The 17,233-nt window shown below is 37.5% G+C and overlaps 2 protein-coding genes across 2 annotated transcripts; one reads left to right on the top strand and one right to left on the bottom strand.

Moving 5' to 3' along the window:
• Nucleotides 1–1,926: 1,926 nt before the first annotated feature.
• On the bottom strand, nt 1,927–5,208 carry LOC135462180 (uncharacterized). The gene is made up of 5 exons (XM_064739574.1): nt 5,123–5,208; nt 4,026–4,293; nt 3,347–3,468; nt 2,515–2,602; nt 1,927–2,130 (listed from the first exon to the last, which is right to left on the bottom strand). The coding sequence occupies exons 1-5, from the start codon at nt 5,154–5,156 to the stop codon at nt 2,118–2,120; spliced, it is 525 nt and encodes a 174-aa protein (XP_064595644.1). The 5' UTR covers nt 5,157–5,208; the 3' UTR covers nt 1,927–2,117.
• A 3,707-nt stretch (nt 5,209–8,915) lies between these two features.
• Nucleotides 8,916–17,105, top strand: LOC135463737 (ataxin-7-like protein 3). Its single transcript, XM_064741152.1, has 13 exons — nt 8,916–9,006; nt 9,695–9,815; nt 10,691–10,812; nt 11,193–11,209; nt 11,598–11,766; nt 12,609–12,709; nt 13,913–13,984; nt 14,406–14,480; nt 14,993–15,018; nt 15,491–15,534; nt 15,884–15,955; nt 16,346–16,482; nt 16,978–17,105. Exons 2-13 carry the CDS (start codon nt 9,777–9,779, stop codon nt 17,094–17,096), a joined length of 993 nt encoding a protein of 330 aa, XP_064597222.1. The 5' UTR covers nt 8,916–9,006; nt 9,695–9,776; the 3' UTR covers nt 17,097–17,105.
• The last annotated feature ends 128 nt before the right edge of the window (nt 17,106–17,233 follow it).

Here is a 17,233-nt window from a genome sequence, read left to right as displayed (position 1 = left end):
GTCTGTGGCAGAGTCAGCGGGAAAGCTCTTGGAAAGGAAGGTTCTTTTTTCAATTCAACCCCAGAGTTTCCTCTCCTTTGTTAACATTCCCATCACGTAGAGCCGAAGTTATGTTTTATAGATTACAAACAGGCCGTATCCCATTAAATTCATATCTCCACAGGTTTAAATTAGGTGATTCGAGCCTGTATCAAAGGTGTCTTGTTGAAGAAACTGTTGAACATTTTTTGTTTAAATGCAACAGGTTTACAACCGAAAGAACTAAACTTTTTCATGATCTCATTTGTGCAGGGGTGCGTAGACCGTATATGGAATCTGTGCTTAAGCCGGTAAGACACATGCAAAAAGTGTTCCAAGCACTTGGCTACTACAGTTCCGTACTGTGCTAATTTTGGTTTTTGCATGGTGCTAATAATGTTTTGTATTTTTTTTTTTTTTTTTTTGGAGATGCTGGTGGTGTGATGTTCAGTCGCAAAGCCATAATTACTCTCTGCATGCTTTTGGTTTAACATACTTGTGCCTTTTGTCATGAGCTGTAATCTTGTTTCGATTTCTTTTTTGCGTGAAATACTGCTTTGTGTATAATGGTGTGTTTTATTATTGCTTTGCATGATCAGAATTCCACTCTGCATGTTTCTGGTTTACATTTGTGTTTATGTGCTGTTGGTATGAACTGTGTTTTTCTGTGCCTACCTTTTGTGTGGTTTTGCCATGAACTGTAATCGATGCTGTTGTATTGCTTTGGAGTGAATAATTCCAGTGAATGGACGCCAATAATATTATATCCATCTGTCAGTCAGTAAGTTAGTCCATATCTTATGTCACACAAAAGTATGTTGCCAGAATAAAAAGAGACAGAGAGAGAGAGAGAGAGAGAGAGAGAGAGAGAGAGAGAGAGAGAGAGAGAGAGAGATTCGAACTCTTTCCAGAAATGCAACCTGATCTCCATAATGACTTGGTTAGTTCACAGTACTACGAAAAATTCCGGATGCCGAAAAACGAATTTTAAACTTTCCAAAATATATGACGAATCTGATAACGTTATAAAGTTTATTTTATTACATTTGAAGGCATACGTTAACCAGAACGAAACTTTGACAGCACGTAGAAATACACAAATAAAAGATTCAGTGAAGATATTTTTCTGGTTAACATTAATCTACATATTGTAAATTAAAGACACTGTGCCTCGTTTTGAAGGAAATATTGGCCTTTTTGATCGGGAGTGCATTTTTGGTGGGTTCTTACTAAGCAACCATCTCTTTTATGGCCATATAACTTTTATAGGCCGATTTGACCAAGTTTTATACTTTTGGTTTGGAACTGTACAGAACTGTGATGGGATATTGAAATTTGCACTTTCTTATCGTATCTCTCTGATACCGATTCTCCGCCTTACCGTCCGAGGTCGTTTTACTTGTATATAATGCCCAACAATGCCCAGGAATTTTAACTTAGGTCTATTCGTTGACTTGATGACTCCACGTCCCTGTACTGGGCAGAGATGACTATCTGGACAGCATAACCGAACATACAGATGGAAATAAAACACACAGTTCCACATACAGGATATGTATAAATGAATATGGAACTATCTCGTCACAGAAAAGTCAAAATTAACGTAATTTATATCAAGATGTTACGAGAATCGAACTTTGGAGACAATAGTGTCAGAATTTTGAGACAAGAGAGCCGAAATATCGAGATGAGAAAAACGAAAATTCGCCGTTCCCCACCACTTTTTCAACATGATACCAATAGGCTTCCGGTGGTTTGATTGATAAGTCAAGGGAAAGTGTAATTGAAGTCAATTTCATGCATGGAGCGATATATAGTGGAGATGTTCCTCTCACCCGTAGTTCACAAGAAAGTTCTAATAACACGTTTAAATTAAATCACACAGATCATTTGTTGCATTGTGTTGAAGTAATTTATTTGTAATAAATACATATACGTGATTGTTAGGAAATGTCTAAAGCTGGTTTTCTATTCTTTATCGCTCGCTTCGTCGCCTCCTCCCTCCGCATTCTCTAACTCGGTAATACTCGATGTTAACTGGTTGCTGAGAGGTCGGTTCCGTTGCTTCTTGGCGCTGCGGCGCCTGCGTTTCGCTTCTTTCAACGACAGAATCTGAAACAGAGGAGATGTGCACTTGTAACGATCTGGTAAAACAACATTGCTTAGCCTTTACATGCATATATCTCACAAACCAAAAATGTTTCAGCAGATACTTAATTATTTATTCAATATCATCGTTCTGTTCGCCATATATACATAGTGATATTGCTTACACGGACGATATGTGTACTACATAAAGAAATGCCAATATAACTGATTTGCATATATAGAGGGGTTGCATAAAGCGGAGTCATGGACAATGGATTTATATAATACCTGCATGATAAACCTTATCAGTCTCTATGATATTAAAGCGATACTTTCCAATAGAAATTTCATAACATGTGAACCTGATGTGTGCAATGTCCCGGGTGGAAATTGCTTAATAAAACATACCTCAGTACGAAGATGTTCGTTGATGGTCCGCAGATGACGGCCTCGTCAGCAAAGAACTCACATTCTTGTTCCGTTTTTTTTGCCCGATCTAAAGTATTATGAAGAATTCATAATTACTTAATTTTAAATCAAAATACATACAATTCTCCGTTGATGTTTTTAGAACCAAGTAATAAATTAGGATAATATATTGTGATATTTTGATATAACTCCAAGTAATAGGTCCAAACATAAGTAAAATTTTATAGTTGTCGACTAGCTCTGAGATCGATTGGCCATGTTCCCAGCTTACCTTCCACATTAAGTTCAGAGAGCTAAGCTGGTATGAATGAAACAGGCCTCAGATCTAGTTGTCGACATGTTAATGCTTTAACAAAACGTAATAAAAAAACGTAATTGACACCAGGAGGACACAGAAAGTTTTGAAACTTTATGTGGACCATCCAGGTGTATGCCTTCGTAGTTGTAGATTTGATATCGCTGGAACTGAATGGAGAAATGAAACGTAGCATACAGTATATATATCCGCTTTATGCCCACCACGTACATCGAACGCCACAGTGTATGTAATTATAGACGACAAAAAGTGCTGTAGTCCGTGTTCAATTACGTTGATTTGAAAAAAAAAAACCTGCATGGGAATTTGCCCTCTAGATATGGCACCAGAGGTTTAGATCCGCAAAATCATGAATAACTTTACAACATCGTCCATAGACTGAAATAATATATATGCACAGGGCGACGCCATTTTTATACTATGAATAGCTTAAGCTGAAAAAAAAGTCAACTACCGGTAGGAGTAGCTTATTTTTATTTCACTTGTCCTTTTTACCTTGCCAGAAAATCTGGGTGCGTAGAGCAGCGTCCTTTTCGTTCATCAGACATTGCATTGAATGAGCGTAGTATTCCTGCATGAACCTCCCTTCTGCCGCGATCTCGGCCGATATCATTCTCCTGTAACAAAAGTTTTCCATAAGGTGTTGAAACGTTAAATTGCTCATCCAAATTTGTAGAGTCCTTGAAGGAATGCTTCTGGATTTTGTTAAAATCAGTACAAATCTGGTGTAGTGCCAATTTCATTCATGTAAACCAAGAAACTTTGGCATTTATGTGTCATCATTCAACTTCAAGAAAAGCAATGTTTGTTGTAACAAAAAAATAATGTAGCCTTACAGGCCAACAGAGTCGTGGTAAGTACTAAACTCGTTGGCCGCATGGTGTGGCTCACAACACGCACAGCACTTAGCAACTATGTATAAACAAAGTGTATCGTTCAGCTACAGGGTTGCCAATTTGTAGCGTGCTGCAGGCATGAAATTTCCATACAATATTTTAATTTTTTTTTCTTTTTTGGCGTTTTTGTACATAGGTTATCGCTGTGCTAAGTCAGTTCAGTCTACAAAAGTCACAACAAAATTCACTATCATGTCGGCCAAATTTATAGGCATAGAATAAAACTAAATAAGATGACACTTTAGATATGTTTATAGACAATACACCTATCCATATACCTGTAAGTATGGAGGGGAAGGCAAATGGTAGGACCCGGAGGCATACCGGGCGGGGGCTGGGTGCTACCCGTGGGTACCTCTTCAGCCATATAAATCACGTCCTCTGCAGAATCTTGCCTGTTTTTCACTCGCTTTATTTTTCGATCCAGCTTATTTGGCGATTTCTTGTACTTTTCACCTTTGATCAAACTTTCTATCGGCACGATTTTTCTCCTCGGTTGGTTCATGTAGTCTCTGGGTTTTCTGCCCGATGTGTCATTTGATCTGGCTGCAAAAAGGAACAGTATAATAACTGCTTTCCGCTATCATATATTACACATGGCAGTGTAGTTATCTGCAATTATATACATTTGTTTGGTTATCTGAAGGCTGATAAAGCTTAATGACACAAAATTCAGTGCACACATACAAGAATGCGGCTCTACACATTTGTCGTGGTAGTTGTCAGTACCATATATTATGTCCAGCTTTTAGTTTGCACATATTGTTAAAGGCCGATACAAGGCCAGCATCACGTCCTGGAACTTCATCTATACTTGACCTTCAGACAGTTATCCATGGTGTCCTATATATGATATTTACATGTACATTTTTTTGGAAGTCTTGTGAAACAGTTATCACCAATGTGAAAAGGTTTTCAACAGGGTTGAAACGTTATACATTGCCATACTCTGGATCGAAATAGTCCAGTGGTGAGGTAAAACGGTAAAACAGCGTTCACCAGACAATAACAACATATATGACAACACACCTATATATATATATATATATATATATATATATATATATATATATATATATATATATATATATATATATATATATATCTTATTTTGTGTGTATACATAATATTCTGCCATCTTTAGTCCGTGGGTTCGAAGACGCGAAGACACTTCTTGTGTCACTTGAGTTTCCACATGTTTCAACATGGTGAAAACTTTTTAACATAGGCGATAACTGTTTTCACTCAGTTGGAAACCAAAGAAAAGGTCACAAAACTAAAATAAAAATATAAATGTCGATGACACTCTACCGTACTATAGGCCTTATCAGATCAAATAACCTAATGCATTTAATCTACATATATAGGGACGTACCTATTCCAAAACTGTCCTCGTCGTCCTCGTTCATTGTGGCCGAAAGTATCGCTCTGTTCGCCAATTCTTCGGCAAGCTCATCTTCGTCGTTGCATTCCTCGAAACTAGGGTCCCAGGACTGTCGGTATTTAGATGTGTAAATTCTGTTGTCCCCGTAGGACGTATTTCGTCTGTTCCCAGAAGACTTGGCATCTCTTCTGGCACCGTTGTCGTAAAAGTCTCCCATCGATCCAAACAAACTGGACAGACCCATGTTTCCAGAGCTGTCCAGCAAGGCACTCTTCATTAGCACATTGCTAAGGTCCATGATTAACTTCATGCATGCATCATTCCCTATAACTATCTGAGTACACAACGGAATCAAATTCACACGCATATAAATTTTAGGACGCGAACGTCTTTATGTGACGTTGACGTTCGCTGTAGTTACGTTCTCTGTCGTTCGTACAGCGATTTTGTTCTTTAAACTTCAGCGACGTTACCTTGAGTTTGACTGACGTTACGTGTCCCTTTTCATGCAACACGGTCTGTACGTTTTTGCGATTATTTTGGACTGGATTACAACCCTAACTATGCACACGAAAAGCAAGACGTTATCTAAACTGCACGCTGAACGGAATGTTCTCTATAGGCTCTGCATAGGACGTATGCATCTCACTACAGGCACAACTTCGTTAAACGAAGTTGGCTCCCTATCACCACCAAAATAAAATGGATTGGTGCTTGTGCGTAGCTGATCTTGTTCATAAAGTTTCATAAATATCCCGCCATAACTTCTTTAAGATATATGGTAACGGTGAAGAATAACCCTAGTATCCAGATTACTGGATTGGTACCTGTACCGAGGTCAAGCTATTTGCAAAGCTTTATTAAAATCCGTGCATAACGCCTTTACATATGTGATAAAGCAGAATATTCGCAGAAATTCCTGGAGAGGGCCTACATTACCCTTATCAGAAAGACAATATAACAAGGATTGTTACTTGTATCAAGGCCAAGCTGTGCACAAAGAACACTCGATCCGTGCATAATTTTTTGGAAAATTTCAGCATTTCAGCTGAAAATCATAAAAACTGTTAAAATAAAGTTCTGGACCCAGATCGGATTATCACAAAAATTAAACGGATTAAATGAACTTGGGCTAGCTCTCAGAGAGCCCAGAACTTCGCCCAAGCTAAATGCATAGCCGCATGTGTCTTCTTGTTGCACGAGTATCAGGCCGAGACCAGACATGACAACCCACCCAGTCACAAAAATCTTGACAACGGTCCTGCTTTCTAGCTTTAACCTCTCAACACTGAGTGTCATGCGAGGCAGCAACAAGTACTCGGGTGTAGGTCGATCTCCCTATTTCAACACAAACCACGAAAGAAGTAAGAAAGTGTATAAAGTACGAAATTAGGACGGATTCATGCAAAGAGAAGCAGTCAGCCATTTTCAATGCTGATCGAAAGACGCAAGGGATCTTCTGGGGGAATGAGTTGAATCAGTATCCACATTGTGTACCATGGTAGTAAACAAGTTGTCCATGTTCGAAATATGTTTCCCAGATGCGCTTTGATTGCAACTGTCCGTGTATATACAACATGGCGATCTAATTCAACACGATGAATATACAAGGGTTAACCGAAATTAGACAGTCATGAAGCAGAGTGCCAGATATATAGTTATCTACAAGAGAATTAGATTATACTCATGGTGTAACTTGAGAAACTTATATAAATTTACACGCTTGTCGGAATAACCGTGTTACACCAGGTTTAGCAGTAATAACTTATGAAGTTAATCGAAATGGTTACATAACACACTTTGAGAATCTAACAAAGGCAAGAAAGCACACGCCATTTGCAGGGCCCTGTGATATATTGCTATCCTAGTAAGGATATATAATTTCCAGTGTAAACATTGAACCAATGGTTGACCAATGCATATTTTTGTTGCCCTTGAGCGTGTTGAAAGTGAAAGGAAGGTTATATATGCATGCATGTGTGTGCGTGTGTTTCCGTGTGTATGCGCATGTAGCCTAATGCGTGACACCTATATATAAGCCTATGAGGTTTTGCAAGTTATACATGTTTGTTATAAAGGTTTTTGGTTCGGCCTCCATCTTGCTTACATGTGGCTTTTGTCAGATGTCTAATCGAGGTCTTATAAGTGAAATAGTCTTGATTACGGTGTGAAACTCGCGCATTCAAGTACATAATTAAAATAAGTTATTGTTCTTGTTGACGTTTTGTAGACCATGCATAGACGGTCTTTATTTTTTTCATGTATAACTCAATAATTTCATTGTTGCCTATGTGGCCAAGTGGTCAGCGTGCTAGTTCAAATGATCAGGAGCCTCAGTGCGAACGCTACGATCACTACGAGTTCAAGTAAAGCTCATGCTGGCTTCCGAAAGTGTGGGGGCCTGACAGTAATTCACGGGTCGTGGGTTTCCTCCGGGCTCCGCCATAATATTGACCACAATCGTATAAGTGAAATATTCTTGAGTACGGCATAGAACACCAGTCAAATAATTAAATAATTAATGTCGCTGACTGCATGTATACGGTTTGCAAACCTATACATCCAATTTATTTCTGTGTTATATGAAAAGAGTGGATGGCTTTATTCTTTCATTTCCATTATTATTTTCACTTTCACTTTATATGTTTTTTACAACATTCTCTATGCGGTGGAAATGCTTCATCGACACCATGCATGGCCCTGTAACCAGCTGTTACTGCATTGGGAATCATAAATCATACATTAAATCGACTTTAATATACTAGTATATCATATAACATAAAATACATATATATATATTGGCCTAAGGAGATCATAAGTTCGATAGTGAAAAAATGATGAAAATGGTAAAAATGGTAAAAGGTGCTGTAAATGTGCCCAAGCCGTAAGTAAAGCTTAACAGTTACAAGGCCATATCAAGTCTTTGTGTGTGGAAAAAAACAGATTGACAATCATTGAATATTGGTTACTGCGAATAAACAAGCTTGTAATTCATTTTCGGCAGGCGTATATATCAACGGCATGCAATGTACGCAGGTCGAAACACTTCACATACGATCTGTAGACCTATCTATATAGTATACACATACCTATATTTATATACCTGCTGTACATATATGTATATTTGATAACACCTGGAATTACACTTATCTCATTGTGGTGCCTCTACATACTGATGGATTATGCATTATTTATCATCAGAGTGTTAAGATCGAGTGCCTCAAATAACAACTATTCCACTTTCCTCCTTACATAATTACCATTACAATATTTACATGAGCGCACATGTAGCCCATGTGACCTAGGCCTACATCTATATTTGTGCAGACAATTGAACTATATAGGCATCAAGAACAATTATGTTGTTGTTCGTTTAGTCGTGTTAACCAGGTACTGGTGTGTATCTGAAATGCACATGTGAAAAGCTTATGCAAGTGGAGACAAATAAATTGTTGCCTTGGCCATCGCCAACATATGACACCATATAGTTAAACGCACTGTGAAGACGTTTGGAATCAACAGGCCACCATGGGTGCATATGGACGCAGTTCGCCATCAGCAGTCAGTAAGTGAATGTAACACTAAAACAAGTAGCCCTTTTGTTCGGAAAATAAATAGAGCTTCGATGCACATGATTCGATAATGTTGTTTAAAGATGGCTTTTTTAGTGAGACACACAGCTACATGATCGTGACTGTTATTTTGAGACGTGCAATCCTCGTCGCATTGTAAACGGGTGAAGAATTTGATCAAGCCCCAAACAAAGCTTGGCAGCGCCGGTCACAAGTGAAATAACATGGGAGCGGAGTTTGGCTGTGAGCATCAACGATGTTTTGAAGCGTTTTAAGTCGATTTGATTGCACCAGACTGGCCAGGTGAAAAAGCCGCTGATGCCTGTAGTGTGCAATAAATTATGCAGTGTTCTGTAAGCTGGGAAATCATTTATGTACTGTAAAGTAGAGGAACACTGTTGTTGTTGTTGTTGTCACTGTCAGCGGTGACGCTGGTGATACCCACTGGTTCAGTCTCTTGAAAGATCGCCTCGATAATTTAAACAATTCTTAGCTAACAGAACAGATGGAAGTCTCGAAGAACCCATGGGTCAGTGAGTTATATTTAGTTCTCGCTGTAATGTGCTTGCGAAACCATAGAATTGATTTGATGTGCATAAGTCGGTGACACGATGACGGTGATGTGTAGCAAACTTAACCGGTATTCAGTGATACTAGTGTTATGGTCGGTACTATTACAAGTATCGATAAAAACTTACAGTAAGGTCTGGAGAATAGTATCATTCTGGACCCCCCCCCCCCCCCCCGAAGCCTCAGATTTCGAAATAAAATGACAAGATCAACACTCTGCAACACTGATGCTTGAATCATTTTGTTTCGAATTATGTGTACCCGTACTTGAAAAGTGGTATATAACCTACTATACTTGTAGTTATAAAAGTTGCTTTTCCATTGTACTGTATGTATTGTAATTGTGGGGTTTAAATTGTTGAAAATTTCCACATGGCTATTACTAAGTAACTCCTATAATAATAGTTTTTGTATTTTGCAGTCATTTCCATTTACACCTGTAGGATGGCAGGTGGAGTTGACTTTGGAGGAATGACTGTGGTCTAAAAATCAGATCACATGTCATGTCTGTGGCAGGCAGAGAGAAGTCATCTGAGGCAGAGGTTTGTCAGAATTAACCGAGTTACGAGTGAACAGGCCCAGTATATTTCAGTTGTCCTGTTTCACGGATTCTAGCTTGTGTATTGACGTCTGATATAAGCCGAGTCAGCATTTCAGGAAGTCTGTGAGTTTACGCAGATATAGATGAAACAGGGTGGGGTTTCTCTCAAACTACTACAGCTGAAAGGTGAGATTTTGCAGTACTTACTAGATTGAATACTTGTCTTGTATAAGCGGCCCAATGGCACCGTTAGCAACTTAGCACCTTTTAGCGGTGATAGTCCCCACCCTTTCTTGATTCCTGAAATGCCGATTCGGCTCATTGGGGATTGTGTTCATCCATGAGAATTTATGCTATTATTTCTATTGAAAATACTCCTGATTCTTTTGAGACTTTAATCATTGAGCATTCATTATTTTGCTATTTTTCTTTCCATGTGTTAAAACTGAACTTTGCGTGTAACTTTACCCCCTCTTGCCGATTCCAAGGCATTTCTGACACAAGTCAAAATTTAAAACCTCTCCAAAACATTCAGTTTGTGTACTGAAAGTTAAAATTTGGATGCATTTAAGAGATAACACTGATCAGATGAACAAAATGTTACTTAATAATATTGAAAAATAAGCCTTAAGATCATATTTCAAATTCTGACTTCAGAATTGGCTTTGTGGAATCGGTCCCTGGTTCCAAGAAGCGTTTACATTTAACCTTGTAAATGTAACATTTCCAATTAAAATTTAGTTGTCTTTCATGGTCTGCTCACAACCTGTGGATGTTTGTGGGGATTCCTCTGGGCTCTGCTTGGTTTCATTCCTGCAACAATGCAGGCTGCCATCATGGTTTTTAGAGGGCTAATCAGTGGATTTCTGTTTGCAGCAACAGAGCAGAATGGTAGATATCATGAATGAACTCATAGATGAGGTTTCTTTGGGCCTTTGTTTTGAAGTTCATCGTTCATGTAAAATGGGAACCTTATTTCTAGACGAAACAGACCCACAGTAAGTAAAGCTTTGGGGCCTCATTGTATGACTAATTCAAAGAGAAAACTCTCAATACACCTGTTGACTAACACTGTAATCATTATTCATTCAGTAAACATTTATTACAAATTTGCAGAGTTAAAATAAAAGTTGACTGATAAGGTGATGTAAAAATAATTGAAATTGGTAGGAATTTAAGTTAAATATTTATGAAGAATTTTTTTCCCATTTTTTTTTTAGCAAATGGAAATACCAATATTACACTAACATTTTTCTACATGTATTTAATATAACATTTAATATATACCTACATGTATGTATTTAAAACATCTGAAAACAAGGCTGTTGTAACTATTGACTTTGTTCACTCTGTAAATATCATTTGCTCTGTTTTTCAGATCGGAGCGTCAACATGGTAGGATTGTCTTAACTGAGTATTTGTTACCCTACTGTTACTGTTTTCATCAACACCAGAATTCAACAAAATAGAGCTGTTATAATTTTCTACCTGAAAATAGTAAATTTAGAAGTCCAGTTAACTATTCCATATCATAATACATAATATTTTGACATTTTAAATCTTTCCTATTGATCAAGCTTAATACATAAGATTTTTGAGATTTTAGATTTTTTCCTGTTGATCAACCTGAAGCAGGTTTCCACGTTTGATGAATGAAGCTAAGTATGTTTGAGTGAAAATGGAGAAATACTTTTGCAACACCTATTTATTGATACATGTGGTGACATTGGTTTCAAATTGTCTATGTAGATTAATTTTGTATGCTATTCATTGTGTTGAACAGCTATTGTTGATAAACAAGGAGTGGATGTATTTGGCCATGTCCCATCCAAGAAACAGTTTGAGTGCGTGTGTCCCAACTGTCAGCGTAACTTGGCAGCCTCAAGGTTTGCTCCTCACCTGGAGAAATGTATGGGAATGGGCAGGAATAGCTCTAGGATTGCTAGTCGCAGGTGAGTTAAGAGTATAGGTGAGTGAACAATACAGGTGAGAGCTCAGTATAGTTGGAGTAACCACTATGCAAATTGCAAGGAAGGGTGAATGGGCATGAATAATAGGTGCGCAATATATGCAGGTGAGTAGAAAGGTGAGTGAGCAGTGAAGATGGATTGTATGGATGGGTGAGCAGTACAGGTGAGTGACCATAATGGATGAGTTGCCAGGATGGGTGAGTGGGCAGTATGAGTAGGTGAGCAGGATATGTAAGTGAGGAATAAAAGATAAGCAGTGTAGATGAGTAGTGTGAACACGAAGCAGTACAGGTGAGTTAGCAGCGTATGTGAGCTAGCAGTGTAGGTGAGTGAACATTATACATGTGTGAACAGGAATTAGAGTGGACAGAACAGGTGAGTGACCAGTACACAAGAATGATCAGTATAGAGTTGTGAGGACTATATATGAGTGAACAGTATATGTTTGTTAACAGCACAAGTGATTGGGCAGGATAGCTGAGTGAACAGGATAGGTGAGTGATCAGTAAAATACGGTATGTTGGGCAATTGATCTTGAGACTGGATCATATCTGCAGATCTGTGGTGAGTCCTTATTTCTAATCAAAACACAATAGAAAAATAAAAATAGGTTTCATTGACTTATTGCCATGATTCAAACAGAAAACAGGGTAAAACTTTTATATGAATGATTTTTGGGAACCAAATAATGAGGCCATGCTGCCACATTACCACATAAAATTTCAGCTAATTTTTATCCCATTAAAGGATTGGATTTACTGGCAAAGTCCTTTTTAAGAATGTTTTAAGAAAATAAGTTGACAAATGCTGAGTTGTTGTTGTAGGATTGCCAATGTTGGGAAGAGGGACAGTGATGATAGTGGAGATGATGATAATGATTCTGACTGGAGTGGCCACACCGAGAAGAAACCAGAGCATGCTAAAGGTAAGGGTTTTACAGAATCTGGATGGCGTCGTGTTCATCGAATGGTCTTGGTTCCTGTAGTAAAACTGAATACTCTCATGAAGATTATCATAATTATGAGTGATCTCCATATTCATTGTGAAACACAAGTTCTCTTCACGAAGGTGTTTTGTTCGAGCATCCACATCTGAATGTGTGGTGCATAGTTTGACATAGTGTAATGTAATTTTTTGTCAGCCCGTTTGTGTTTTTTGCGGGGCGTCCGTGGCTTAGTGGTTAACGTGCCAGCGCAGTACAGTGACCAAGGAGTCTCTCACAAATGCAGCCACTGTGAGTTCAAGTCCAACTCATGCAGGCATCCTTTTTGGTCATACTTGGGAAGACCTGCCAGAAACCTAAAGATGGTGGTAGGTTTCCTGCAGGATCCGCTCTGTTTCCTCCCACCAAAATCTTGGCAGCCGTCACATAAGTTAAAGATTTGAACAAGAATCAAATTAATAAATTAATAAATAATTTTTGTCTTCTGGGTATGGCATTTTCTTGAAATGCTTCACATAAGTAAATGAAGTACTTAATGATTTTTCTTCTTGTCTTAATGATTTAAAAAGAGAAGTTGTAGTGTCACAGGACTGGGAAAATGTACTTTCAGAAGAACCGAAAGGCCTTAAGATGATACATTTTATGCCATCACATAAGTTTTTGTTTGAAATTAATTTAGAAATTAATCAAACTTCACAGAAAACGCTTATATGCTGGATGAATCAGACAGAATGTGTTCATTTGAAAAATGTTAAACTAGTGAAATACAGTAAATAACTTCCTTGCAGAATGAGGTTTAAGGCAAAGTTTGGTGTTTTGCTGTATTTTTAAGATTACTACAATTCTTTAAACTTTGGACATGATTGCAAGGTGTTTATTCAGGCATATTCTGAACGCATTTTTATCTGTTGACTGATAAAAGTATAGATTTTGTTGCTCTTTCAAATGTGAAGAGGTTGAGGAATTAAAGTATTGCCATTTTGAACTATTTCACAAGTTGGAGATAAAATACTGGTTCACTGGTTTTAAGGTCCTCTAAAATTTTTGCCTTTCTCTGTACTTGGTCCTTGTTATAAAACTAATGCCCATTGCATCTTTATTTCAAAAGAATGTTTCAAAAGGACCAGTGTATATTTGCATAATGACTGTCACAGAATGCACAATGTGTTTGTTTCTTGCTCACAGTACGTAAGCTGAAGAGACAAGACAGGAGGAGTGATTCCCCAAGAAGGACTAAATCTCTGAAGCCCAGGAATGGTAAATGGTTTACTCCTCAGCCTCACAGGCTTTTGTACCCTATACATGTATCGCTCACCTGAAAATGATTCAGGGAGAGTTAGTATATTTCACTCAGAATGCCAGTTGAATGGTGATTCCAATCACGCTGTTGTTGTAAATTTCTTATGACGGCTTTCATACTGCCAGTCAGCTTGCTGCATGTTGAAAGCAGAAAGAAATCATAATGATGACTACATTTATATATACTTGTATATATAATCCAGCTATACCAACGAAACCTTCTTTCCATACACTTACCACTTCAGTAAAAACTGACACTGTTACTTTACATTGAATACCTTGATGGCAGTTTTATTATAACTTTTATTTACAAAACTGTATTGGGTGTTATTTAGTATCATCTGTGTAGGAGATATACATAGATGATATTGTATTATAGGCGACTATTATGCTGATGCCCCAAGGCCTGGCACTCCAGAATCTGGGCCCCCTGTCTATGAGTCCATGACAAGAGGTAAATACTTTGTGAATCATATGCTCCCCATATTTAGAAACTTTACACTTTTACACTTTTTTAGTTAAATCTCACATAACTTTTTTTGTGAACAATTATGTATGTAGATGTTTATCAAGTCGCTATCATCGTAGTAATAATATAGAAGACAAATAGATTGATTCATCAATTAATTCTAAAATCAACATGCATGATGCTTTATTCCAGATATTGCAATTTCTTCAACCCCATAAACCTGATCACTGTCATATCATTCTTCAGTATGGGGTTAAACACCACTCAAGTAAATAAAATAATAATAATAATAATTATAAATGAAATATCCCATTGTACTAAACACCAATCAAATAAGTAAATAAATATTCTATTAAATTTGTGCAGATTTATGATGCAGCTTAATTTCATAGACCTTCATAACTGGTAAGCTTGTTATGTCGTGTAACAATATCCCAGCGTTCATCTATTGTAGTGCACAGTCATTTATGCAGATGTTTGTTTTCTTTCTCTTTCAGATGAAAGGAAAGCTTTATTATTGAGTGTAAGTTGTAGTGCAAGAAAAGGTGTCAAATTTAGTAGAAGCTGTTATGATAATGACAGAAATATTTCAGTTTGCAAATGATCCAGAATGGGATCATATTGATTTTTAATGACATGCTAACTGTTACGATGTCATTAAGGTGAAAAAATTAAGGTGATCCCAATAATCTAATGTATATGTATAACAGCCACAAGGGTGGTTCATTTGACCCATTTAAGTCAACATGTATGTTATTCTTAGTTTAACTCAAGTTTTTTGTGAGGATGTTGTAACTTGGTTTTCTTCGTTCATTTAGTAAAGCATTCAGGAAAAAACAGTTTTATGAATTTCAGCATTTCAATGACTCTTGCTGTAAAAGCTGTGGCATATTTTTTGCTTTAACCAGTGTAGGTAGTTTTAACTGTAAACATTGGTCATTTATTGTTGTTTTCGTAAATTGTATGATTATTGTTGGCCTTTTTTCTTTCGACAGACATGTGGAGTTATTTCAGAACATACCAAAAAGATGTGTACTAGGTTAGTAAGGAAACTGGATTTACACTGATGTTTAGTAGTTTTTAATGTACATTTTGTGGAAAACTAGTTACTGGAATTTATTTTCGTCATTGCATTAGAAGAAAACTTTTGTTGAGAAGCAACCCCCAAGGTGTTATGATATGATTTCACCCACAAAAATAGCCAATATGGATTGTATAAACTGGCAAAAAAAAAAAAATCCAGTTCAGTTCTGTTGTTTGGTTTCAAATTGTTTGTAGACTTCCATGTTCTGTAGTATTTTCAGTTTTCTTTGCTCTGCTGAAGATATGGGTGTTGTTCCCAAGTTATAATCTCAGTTATCTGAGCAGTTTAGTTTCTTTGTTTGCAGGTCTCACAAATGTCCTCAGCATTCAGATGACCAGAGAAGATCAGTGAGGCAGTATTTGCTAGGTCATGCTCTGTAAGTGACCTTCTTCAGTCTAGTGTGAAGTGAAGGTCCCCTAATGTTGTTGTCTAAATGTTGAACATTTCCCCAAGCCTGTTGTTGGTCAGACTTGAGTTTCTCTCTCTGGAGCTGATAAGTTGTTTTTATCTTGCATATATGAGTTGAATACATTGTAAAAAACAAATGGACTCGTGATTTCTAAACCAAATCGATTCTGTCATTTATCATTATCTGGTCTGTCCCGTAACGGGAAAACAGTTTCATCCAACCCTAAACCTGACATTGCAGTAGCATACAAGTCAGAGAGACAAATACTTTTAAACAGGTATATTTGTGCTCAAATGCTTGTTTTCGCTTTTATGTACAACCATTTTGTTGTAGATTCAAGTGATTTATATTTTTCAGTGGCATTACTGAGAGTGAGGACATCCAGGTTGACATTGATAGTTTTGATGACACTGACAGCCAGTCTTTGAGAGAAACTCTACAGTGGGAAGCCGGCTCTAATCCCTCCCCTGCAGATTCTACCTCGACAAACAACAGTAAGTGTACACTATAACTCTACCTCAACAAAGAACAGCAAGTGTACGCTATAACTCTATCTCACCAAACAGCAGTAAGTGTACAATATAACTCTGCTCCAACCGACAACAGAAAGTGTACAAAATAACTTCCTCAACGAACTGTAGTAAGTGTACTGTAACTCTAACTCAACAAACTACAGTAAGTCTACACTGTGACTCTAACTCGACAAACAACAGTAATTATACACCATAACTTTACCGCAACAAACAGTAGTAATGTTACACCCTAACTCTACCTCAATAACACAGTAACAACCATACACCAACCAAAGACAATAAGTGTACACCTGGACCTCACCTCAATAAACCTTTGTAAGTGTACACACTATTAACTGTACCTGCATCAAACAACCCTATCTCTGTCTCAGCTAAACAACAGTAAGCATACAGCCTACTTCCAAGTTTGAGATGATTGTGTAATGAACTTAGACAACATTACTTTTTGTTTCCCAGGTACAAGTTCCAGGAAGCGCTCCGGTAAATCTAGCTCCAAGTCCCACAGTAAGAAGAAAAAGTCCAAGTCCAGCAGTAGTCAACAATCGAACATTGCCAATCTGTATGACTTCAGTTGAACAATGTTCAACTTAGGAAACTTGAATCATTAGGAACTTGTATATATGATATGTACAGATTTGGTTACCAGAAGTTGCATTGATGCACTTGGTAATATGGGTAAACTCAACATACTGTATTTCATGCAAAGAGCCTG

The sequence above is a fragment of the Liolophura sinensis genome, chromosome 1 (genome assembly GCF_032854445.1).
Source record: "Liolophura sinensis isolate JHLJ2023 chromosome 1, CUHK_Ljap_v2, whole genome shotgun sequence".
Taxonomy (NCBI): Eukaryota; Metazoa; Mollusca; class Polyplacophora; order Chitonida; family Chitonidae; genus Liolophura; species Liolophura sinensis.
This window is presented reverse-complemented; position numbering and strand designations above follow the sequence as displayed.

Excerpts from the sequence above, each read along its gene's own strand:
- LOC135463737 (XM_064741152.1), top strand. The coding sequence starts at position 9,777 with ATGTCTGTGGCAGGCAGAGAGAAGTCATCTGAGGCAGAG. Across the intron at positions 12,710-13,912 it reads GAAACCAGAGCATGCTAAAG|TACGTAAGCTGAAGAGACAA; the intron begins GTAAGGGTTTTA and ends TCTTGCTCACAG. Across the intron at positions 16,483-16,977 it reads TTCTACCTCGACAAACAACA|GTACAAGTTCCAGGAAGCGC; the intron begins GTAAGTGTACAC and ends TTTGTTTCCCAG.
- LOC135462180 (XM_064739574.1), bottom strand. The coding sequence starts at position 5,156 with ATGAACGAGGACGACGAGGACAGTTTTGGAATAG. Across the intron at positions 3,469-4,025 it reads CTTCCCCTCCATACTTACAG|GAGAATGATATCGGCCGAGA; the intron begins GTATATGGATAG and ends CTTTTGTTACAG. Across the intron at positions 2,603-3,346 it reads CACCCAGATTTTCTGGCAAG|ATCGGGCAAAAAAAACGGAA; the intron begins GTAAAAAGGACA and ends ATAATACTTTAG.